Here is a 10,912-nt window from a genome sequence, read left to right as displayed (position 1 = left end):
CATTGCAGTGGGGTGATCAAAGGGGATATATGCAAACACCCCAGTTTAGGACATGATATAAAACTCAAATCCTTTTCCACATGTGACACGGAAGGTGTAATCTATTTATTAAAATGTCCCTGTGGATTAGGATATGTGGGCCAAACGTCTAGATCTTTCAAATTAAGAATGTACGAACATAAAAGTGTCATAAGAAATTTTAAACCAGAAACAGATGGGATAAAAGAGAAAGAAAAAGAGAGATACAAGAAAGAGACACTATTAGCAAAACATTTTTTTATAATGAAACATAATGTATCGCAGCTAAGGTGGCAAATTTTAGAAGTGGTGCAAAAGGATAAAGGCAATGATTTTAAAAGGAACCTTTTAAGACGAGAAGCCTTTTGGATATGGCAACTTAAAACGCTAACACCAAAGGGTCTCAATGAAAATTTCAGTTTGGCTTGTTTTTTATAATTAAAATATACATTTTCCCAATTATATACTTTCAAAATATGTTTATTCTTAAGATTTTATGGTCACTTTTCACTTACTGTCACAACTCACTGTCTCTCTGCTTCTCCACAGATATGAACAGTCAGGGGATAGAGAGAAAATAATATTATCAACAAAGGTAGAAAATAATTCACTGACTTTAAGGTGTAATGGGTAGAGATATAATAAATAAAAGGAAAATCACAATCACATATGAAGGATTTAATATTTTTATTGTCTTATATAAAATATATTTTTAATGTCTTATATAAAAGATAAAGAATTTTTTATAAGGTAAAACTACCTAATATATATGCACTATGAGAATTTTAAACAAAATGGGAAAATAAAGTTAAATGTTAATTAGATCACATGTAACAATGTAGGCGGAGCTAAGCCTATAAAGATGCTTTTTGTCACACTTGAATGTATATCCTGACGAAGGGAGGTTGTACCCCCCGAAACGTTGATATTGGTGGTGAAATTAAATAAAAGGAAAAACTGCAGAAAATTGGTGTGTGCGGATCCATAATTGAAACTGCTTTTAGAAATATTTTGCAGCCATATGAGACAATGAATTAGAATTTCAACATTTAGAAATAAAGAAGCTGGTGAAGGGATTTCATGACTTGTGTACCAAGCCTTGTACTGTTTGCTGAGCAGCTAACAATTACAAATTAACTTTACGTACTTTTTGCTTAGCAAAAGAATCCACAATGTCATCAAAGTCAAGTTGTCTGACTAAAGCGGATTCCACAGCTAGCAAAGAAAGGGCTGATAACCTTTCTTGGCCCATGGTAGTTCTTCTTTCATTTTTTATCCTTTTCAAACAGGAAAATGATCTTTCTCCACTGGCATTGGTTACAGACATGCATAAAAACATACGTAGCAAGGTTTCAGTATTTGGAAATGTTTTTTGCAAGTCCCTGGCAATTATATATTGCCTCATTGCCATTGGGCACACCATGGATTCCTGGGGTATCAATGCAGAAAATTGTAAAAATTCTTCTGTAAAACAGTCTTCGAGATCCTCTGGGTAGTTTTTTTGCAATTTGTCTGCAGAGCTGCGTAAATCTGATATTGGCAAGTTTGTATTAAAAATATCAAAACGGTTATTCAAGCATTCATAGCACTGATTCCTTCTTTTAAGCTCTGCAATAAGAGAATCTGTTAATACATAGAATGTTTCAGTGATAAATTTGTTTCTTGCTGACATATGTTGGTTAACATCATCAAATGGTGATTCATCAGCAAATGTTTTGCGTTTTTTAAGCCGTTTTCCTTCTCCTGCATATGTATGGTCTCTAGTTAGCTTTTTAGCTTCTAGTTCATATGTGTCAAATGAATCCCTAATTATTTGCACATATGCAATCAATGAGTTATAAAGTATGACTACTTCTGAAAGACAGATTTTGGTGTTTTGTAAAGTTTTACTAGTCGCATTTAGCCTTTCTAAGATGTTTCCCCACACCACAAGAAGAATGGCGGTTTCAAAGTGGTTGAGTTTTCCCAATAAGGACTTTGCCTCATGTTGGACTCTTACTTGGTGATCAGACGACTCTAATTCTCTGAGAGCATTTTTCACATACTGAAAACCGATTCTCAGTGCTTTAGTAGCATCAGAACGAGCAGCCCATCTTGTGCCAGACAGACCTTTTACAGAAAGATTTCCAGGAGCTTTGCAAAGCTCATTTTTAAGAATGTTCCATCGATGAGTGGATGAAGAAAAAAAAACATAGATGCACTCCAATAGATTAAAAAATGTAGCTGCTTTAAGACAGGATTCTGCAGCACATGTTCCAACCAAATTCAGTGAATGTGCAGAACAAGGCACATAATATGCCAACTGATTGATTGCACGAATTCTAGCTTGCAATCCATTGTATCTGCCAGACATATTGCTAGCGTTATCGTAGCTTTGGCCTCTGCAATCCTGAATATTAATTTTCAATACAGCCAGGAATGACAACACAGTATTTTCAAGATGTTCTCCTGTATGAGAATAGATTGGAACAAACCCCAGTAACCGTTCCACAGGCCCATCTTTGTTAACATAACGTAGTACAATTGCTAGCTGATCAACATGACTGAGATCTGGTGTGGAATCTACAATTAAAGAAAAATATTTGGCAGTGTATAGCTCTTGCACTATTACTTGAGCAACTTTATTTCCCATTAACTCGATGAACTCCTCTACTATGGTAGATGACATGTAGTTGCTTACCCCTCTGCCTGACCCGCCACCATACTTCTTTATATGCTGCTCAAGAAATGGGTCATATTTAGCAATAAGCTCTAGTATTCCCAGAAATGCCCCATTCTGTGGGGATCCAAATAGCTCATCAGTTCCCCTGAATGGTAAGCCACGTTCACCAAGGAACTTTACAACATCGACAACCCTTCTTAAAACTTCCCGCCAGTACTTCTGTTCATGAACTTCTTGTTCAATAAGAGCGCGGTCTATTCGGCATTCAGGGTTTGCCCTGTCTGTGAATATGAAAACACACTTGCGATGATCAGGTGAATTCTCATGCTCCCTTAATCTTGCAGCAGCATTTTTCCAGTCATTAAAGCCCGATGTTGCAAGGGCATGAGACAAACTACTATAAAGTTTACACGGCACACAGAATATAGTTCCTGTTGAGGGTGAGTAGATCATCCAATCACGAGTAATACATTCAGCATTATTTCTTTTCCGTATGAATAGTTCTTTAGTCAGATACCTTGTAATATCAGTATATGTTCTTTTAGATGCAGAGTAGTCCACATACTTATTTTGAATTTGATTCTTAGAAAAATATTCACGCAAATCTTCAGAAATGTTACTTCCCCACTCAGCAGGATCATTAGAGTAACTCTTAATGATATTTTTGATAGCATTTGAAGTTGTTGTAATTTCTGGTATAGCAGATATGGACTGCTGGGATTGGGAAACTGGGGCATAATCTCCAGTTTCTTCATAGTCCATGGTCAATGGGCTTTGCACCATAGTAGCTACTTCTGTATCTCTAGTGCTTTTGGTGATTATAGTACAAACAGCATGACTGGATGACTGGATGACGACTTCATCATCATCATTAGGATGTAATGCACGGCTTACTATAGTTTGATCAGTGTCAGCAACTTGACTTATGGAGCAACTTGTTCCTTGTTCATCAGGCTGAGGTGTATTAGAATCTACACGGCTTTTGCTGGATTTATGATGAGCAGAAGGAATTACTCCTTGCTCCAAATTGGAGATAGAGACAGCATATGTATTTGTAGCATTAGGATGCGCTGCAGTACTATCTATACTTGTGGTGAAACTTGTTCCTTGTTCATCACCATCAGGCTGAACAAGCTGATGCTTTGGTACTAAAAAAGATTGCATATACGTCTTTTGTTTTACTGTCTCTTTTTGCTCTTTATTTTTCTTTCTCCTTTTAGCAGCCCCTGAGGCATGCCTATACAGATTCTTCGACATACCTTCTATTGTCTTTTTACAACCCTGTTTATAACTGGAAACCCTAGACAACCCTTAGAATTCTTCTGCAGCCAGATGAGATGAGTATTAGAACTATTTTGCAGCCACCAACCAGATTAGACTAGAATATTAGAACTGTTTTGCAACCAGACGAGAAGACTAGAACTGTTTTTCAGCCAGACGAGGCTAGAATATTAAAACTGTTTTGCAACCAGACGAGAAGACTAGGTTATTAGAACTGTTTTGCAGCAACCAGCCAGATTAGGCTAGAATATTAGAACTGTTTTGCAGCCAGATGAGACTAGAATATTAGAACTGTTTTGCAACCAGACAAGAAAACTAGGGTATTAGAACTGTTTTGCAGCCACCAGCCAGATTAGGCTAGAACTAGAATATTAGAACTGTTTTGTAGCCAGATGAGACTAGAATATTAGAACTGTTTTGCAACCAGACAAGGAAACTAGGGTATTAGAACTGTTTTGCAGCCACCAGCCAGATTAGGCTAGAATATTAGAACTGTTTTGCAACCAGACTATGGTATTAGAACTGTTTTGCAGCCAGATGAGACTAGAATATTAGAACTGTTTTGCAACCAGACAAGAAAACTAGGGTATTAGAACTGTTTTGCAGCCACCAGCCAGATTAGGCTAGAACTAGAATATTAGAACTGTTTTGTAGCCAGATGAGACTAGAATATTAGAACTGTTTTGCAACCAGACAAGAAAACTAGGGTATTAGAACTGTTTTGCAGCCACCAGCCAGATTAGGCTAGAACTAGAATATTAGAACTGTTTTGTAGCCAGATGAGACTAGAATATTAGAACTGTTTTGCAACCAGACAAGGAAACTAGGGTATTAGAACTGTTTTGCAGCCACCAGCCAGATTAGGCTAGAATATTAGAACTGTTTTGCAACCAGACTATGGTATTAGAACTGTTTTGCAGCCAGATGAGACTAGAATATTAGAACTGTTTTGCAACCAGACAAGAAAACTAGGGTATTAGAACTGTTTTGCAGCCACCAGCCAGATTAGGCTAGAACTAGAATATTAGAACTGTTTTGTAGCCAGATGAGACTAGAATATTAGAACTGTTTTGCAACCAGACAAGGAAACTAGGGTATTAGAACTGTTTTGCAGCCACCAGCCAGATTAGGCTAGAATATTAGAACTGTTTTGCAACCAGACTATGGTATTAGAACTGTTTTGCAGCCAGATGAGACTAGAATATTCTACCCGTTTTGCAACCAAATGAGAAGACTAGAATATTATAACTGTCTTGGAGCTAGATGAGGAGACTAGATGATTTTATACCAGAATAGAATTATTAATTTGCACTCAGCTCAGTTGTAGCTTTGGTTGGTCTTGCAACCTGCATGGCTGCCGGGTCCCCTCCCTCACTCCTTTCAGAGCCAGTCAGACAGTCCCACTTTCAGAGACCCTTCTCAAATTATTTTACACACCGATATTTTGTATTTTTGTTTTTTAAAAAAAAATTTCGTTTTTTTCTGTAGTTTTTAGTTTTTTTCTAGGTTTTTTTTCTCAGTTCTGATTGCCCCCTCACTCACTGCAGAATCAGTTGAACAGTTCCACCACTGCCCCACAGACCCTTTTGAATTATTTTTACCCCCAGATCACACTGTTACTTCCAAATGGCTGCAGCACAGCCTGCCCCTCCTCCACCCCACAAGCCAGTCACAGCCCCACTCCCACAGACTCTTTACAAATTATTTTGCCCCCCAATTTTTTTTTGTATTTTTGTTTTGTAGTTTTTTTGGTGTTTTTTGTAGTTTTTATTTTTTTTTAGTTTTTTTCTAGTTTTTTTTTCTCAGTTCTGTCTGCCCCCTCACTCACTGCAGAATCAGTTGAACAGTTCCACTGCCCCACAGACACTTTTGAAATATTTTGACCCCCAGATCACAGTCACACTGTTAGTTTCAAATTGCTGCAGCACAGCCTGCCCCCTCCTCCCCCTCACAAGCCAGTCACAGCCCCTTTACAAATTATTTTGCCCCCAAATTTTTTTTTGTATTTTTGTTTTGTAGTTTTTTTTGGTGTTTTTTTGTAGTTTTTATTTTTTTTTGTTTTTTTCTAGGTTTTTTTTCTCAGTTCTGTCTCTGCCCCCTCACTCACTGCAGAATCAGTTGAACAGTTCCACTTTCAATTTCCCCCCTAGCGCCAGAAGCCAGATGCCCAGCCCAAGATCACGTTCAAATGGCTAGAAATTAGAAAACAGCCTGCCAGCCTGGCCTAGTAACTGCCCCCTTCCTCTTCCCTCCCTCCCTCACAAGCCAAGCCAGCAGACAGTCGGACAGTCCCAGACCAGTAGTCTTCAAAAATATATTAGGCAAGCCGCAATTTAAAAAAAACAATTCGGGCTGCAGGCAGCCAGCAGGCACTGTTTGCTGCACAGGCAGACGGACCAGCAGATAAACAATTAGTTAGGCCGCAACCTGCAAGGATTTGTGGCAAATCAGTCACACAGTGTGTAAGAGAGCTCCTCCAGTCTAAACTTTTAGGCGCCAACTGAACGCTCACTGCGCACAACCGAGCTTTTATAATGTGCGCCATGATGTCAGCGCGCAGGCGCGCCGTGACGTCAGCGCGCAGGCGCGCCGTGACGTCTGGGCGCAGGCGCGCCGTGACGGCAGCGCGCACGCCGAGATCAGCGGCGACAGACTGACAGGTGACTGACAACAGCACAACTGTGGGGGGCCCGGACCCGGAAGTTTTTAGAGGTATTTTTTTCCCGGCCCGGGCCCCCTAGAGCTAGGCGGGCCCTAGGCAGCCGCCTAGGGCGCCTAGTGGGTAATCCGGCCCTGATCTAATGCTTTTGTCTCTCCCAATGGGATGGAAGTGCCCACAATAAGGGAACTAAGGTACAAATGAGGGTTACATTGACTCCAGCTGGGCTGGAATAAACTGCATCCAAACCGCTCAGCAGCTGCACAGATATCATTTAGTTATCAGCTACAAATGATTATTTGCACACTCCTCACTAATACTTGTGCCAGAACCTGACTCATGAAGGCGTGTGTGCTTCTGGCTGTAAGTATTAATCATACGTATACAGGAAAGCCATCCATCACTTGAGAGAGATGAATAGCAAAATCCAGTTTTACCTGTGCCAAGGGCCCCATCGACCCAGAGTTCTGGAAGTGATGAACGTTTGTGGGTTTTGCAACAATTTCAGGTTTTCCAAATAAATCCAGGAATCCATGGTATGAGCACACAAGTCATTCTGTAGTGTATCCTCGTTTCACGGGCAATTCCCAGCCTGCATGACTACTAGCACTGTTCCACTATTAGATAAACGTTACCAAGACCAAAACATTGCAATACTTATATGTACTAAAAACCCAAAAGCCAGTATATGGCTGAAACAAGGTAAATCAGAACAGAATTAATAATAAAACCTAGACTTTCCAGATATTTAATTTGCCATATAAGGAGGGTATTTCCCAAGTAATATTGTACTACTGAATTGAGGTAATTCATACAACCAGAACCCACTGATGGCAATGGGGAGTACTATGACCATGACACCCTGAGCTGTTGGGAGGCAGTCACTGGTTGGAGTAAGACAAATACAAGAGTCCTCTGCACTCAACCCATTATCAATATATTTAAGACACTGAGACATTTTGTGCATACTGCTACTGAAAAATGCCTTACCCTTTAAACAAAACAGGGATTGTTTGTCCATATATTGCAATATATTTAAGCTGGCCAACTACGTCAAAGTCATCCCATATCTGGCCAGTCCTACGCTCAATTTTCATCTGATTCATTAAGAATTCTATTGCTTCATTATACATTTTACAAAGGGACTAAGTTTTACCTGCAACTTACTTGCTACTGGCTGGAATAACATTACTTTGGGGGTTATTTATTAACTCCCAAATTTTTATGTTTGAGTTTTTTGGAACAAAACTCGAATTTTTCAAGGAAAAAAAAATCTATTTTTTCACGAATTTTTTTGAGATTTATTATATTATTTATTATGATTATAACCATGAGATTTATTATGCTGATAAATGCGAGATAAATTCGGATTTCAGTAAATTACCCCCTTTGTGTGCTTTATGCCTAAATGTTCTTACTTTTGCTTAGAGAAAATAAACAAATTACATTACAGGTATGGGATCAGTTGTCCAGAAACCAGTTATCCAGAAAGGACAGCCATCTCCAGTAATTAGCTTTAGTATCATGTAGTTTTCGAGTTATTTAGCTTTTTATTCAGCAGCATCTCCAGTTTGCAATTTCATACCAACTGATTTGAAGGCACTGGAATATGAATAGGAGAGACCTGATAGAAAGATGAGTAGTGATGGGCGAATTTGCGCCGTTTCGCCTCGCCGAAAACGGCGGAAAGGCGAATTTTTGCCGCGAATTTTCACGGGCGTTTTGCGAATTTATTCGCCCATCACTAAAGATGAGTAATAAAAAGTAGCAATAACAATACATTTTTAGATGGGGTCAGTGACCCCCATTTGAAAGCTGGAAAGAGTCTGAAGAAGAAGGCAAATAATTCAAACACGATAAAAAAAAGAAAAAATTAAGTGCTAGATATTCGCAAAGACACCATTTTAAATAATACTTGCGACTTTTAATTACATTCCCACTTTAAAGTATGGAGATCCCTTATCTGGAAACCCCCAGGTCCTGAGCATTCTGGATAACAGGTCCTATCCTTATTATATATCTATATTCTACTATATATCCTACTATATATATATATATATATATATATATATATATATATATATATATATATATGTACTGTATATGCTGAGAATGACATGAAATGCAACTGAAGGAAGTTACTATATAATATACAGAACACACAAAAGCATTAGGAGGAATAAGCGCAAAAGTATGTATGCTATTAGCTAGCTAACTGTGCCTTATTGTGTTGCATTTTGTGTAGAGACAATATGACTTTGAAAGGAACATGTCAGTGAATATAGCCAAGGATGTGCTTTCGTTCAGCAGACAGTAGCAAGGCACCAGCCACCATATACATTATAATATGTTCTCAAACCTCTCTGTTGGGCTGGGAGACAGAGAAGGGTCATGCAGTTAGCCCTGCTCCTATTCATTTGTAAAAGAGATGGACTGCCCTGTCTCCAGTCACATTGGTATTCATATAAAACACTCACTTGCTCTCTGAGCTACAAGGTTATGTTTACAATGTGTTTTCTTACGCAAACACACACACACACACACACACACAGTATTTCATACAAACACAATTACACTATAAAATAAATGTAAAAAATCTCGACATCTTTTTGTTCTATATCGCTGCTAGTATACTTGATCCTGATATGAAAATAATGGCACTGTCAGGTTACCAGATCAAGTCATAAATCAGGGAGGCTTTTAGAATATTAAACCAGAACCGGTGCACTAATTACTTTTGATTGAACTTGCATGTATTAGAGGTGTCCCTGTCTTTGGGAGGATTTGGTTTCTTTAACCCTAAACCCCACCAACAACGTGGGTCTTACGTCATTGACAAGGAAGTTACAGAATGGCAGAAATGTAGACACTATCCCCCATGTGTAATAAACGGCGCTAAGTTTGTCCAGGAGCAGTAACTCATAGCAACCAATAAGATGTTTGCATTTAAACAGGTGACCAGTAAATCCTAACTGCTGATTGGTTTCTATGGATTACTTCCTGCTTTTTTTTTACATAACCCCTACTAAATCTAAGTGTAGTGGCTGACGGGGAGATTTGTCGCTCGCAATAAAAATGCAGAACTGCGGGAGATAAATCTCCCGAAAATTCTTCTCCGTTGGAAATAACCGAAATCGCCAGTGGTAAAACCAACGCATTGCTTAGTTTTTCCGAAGTTGTCTGAAGTTGCCTCAGGAGGAAACTTCAGGAGACTTTGCGATGTTTAGGTTTTACCACAAGTGCTTTCAGTTATTTAGAGTGGAGAAGCACGTTCCTGAGACAGTCGTGCATTTTGATCACAGTTAACTAATCTCCCTGTCAACCACTAACCTTAGTTAGTCTCCTGGAGGTCTGACCTTTGTTCAGGGCCCCCCTTGGTTGGTGTCGGATTATTACAGCATCAGGGACATACACTCCCCCCAGGTCCCCCTTCCACCACAGCCACAGGCCCCCTGCCCAGCCGCTAGAGTTGCCGCCTTTTCTGGAAAAAAAATACCAGCCTTCCTATATATTTATCTTTTTTCCCATATTAATAACATTGGAATAAATCATAATTTTTAGCCAGGCTGGTAAAATACCAGCCAGGTGGCAATACCAGCTGCAACCCCCCTCCAGCTCCCTAGCCTCCCTGCCAGTGTACCTTCTTATGGTGGAGCACAATCTCAGACGCCATGGGAAGTGAGTCTGACCCTGCCCTCAAGGTTACAGATATAGTTAAACATTGATGTGTTAGCTTTTATTCAGCCATTGTTTCAAGAATATCTAAGATTGTAAATAAAGGCCCCATACACGGGCCGATAAAAGCTGCCCACAGACCGAGTCGGCATCTTATTGGCCCATGTGTGGGGGCCATCCGACAGGCTTCCCCGATCTATATCTGGCTGCAAGTCGCCAGATCTCGATCTGGCAGGTTAACAGGATCACAGCCGCATCTGTGCGTATATGCGGTCCCGTGATCCGCCCGCCCGTATCGGATGCATTATGATCCAATCGAGCTATATCTCTATGTCTATGGCCACCGGAAGTGTTCATTCCAAGTTTCACCCTTGGGTTCTCAGGTGTATCCAGAAGGGCAAATAGGCTTTCACCCCAAATAATCCTTTAGACTGAGCCCCCTCCGACTGCCCCATTTCTGCTACAGGCTCCCCAAAGGAGTCTAGTCCAAGTTTGGCAACCATTTCCTTTGTATATCAGAAGTGACCTTGGGGTTCCATTTCCTATACAAAATTATAATATACACAAGCCACCAACAAAGAAATCAATGAAGTTGTATAATTTGTGTTGTTGTTGCT

General features: G+C 39.7%; 1 protein-coding gene across 1 annotated transcript; it reads right to left on the bottom strand.

The window, feature by feature from the left end:
- Positions 1-1,022: 1,022 nt before the first annotated feature.
- Positions 1,023-4,256, bottom strand: LOC121393834 (zinc finger MYM-type protein 1-like). The gene has a single exon (XM_041563518.1). The coding sequence runs from the start codon at positions 3,935-3,937 to the stop codon at positions 1,145-1,147; it is 2,793 nt and encodes a 930-aa protein (XP_041419452.1). The 5' UTR covers positions 3,938-4,256; the 3' UTR covers positions 1,023-1,144.
- Positions 4,257-10,912: the final 6,656 nt, after the last annotated feature.

This window comes from Xenopus laevis, chromosome 5L, assembly GCF_017654675.1.
Source record: "Xenopus laevis strain J_2021 chromosome 5L, Xenopus_laevis_v10.1, whole genome shotgun sequence".
Taxonomy (NCBI): Eukaryota; Metazoa; Chordata; class Amphibia; order Anura; family Pipidae; genus Xenopus; species Xenopus laevis.
This window is presented reverse-complemented; position numbering and strand designations above follow the sequence as displayed.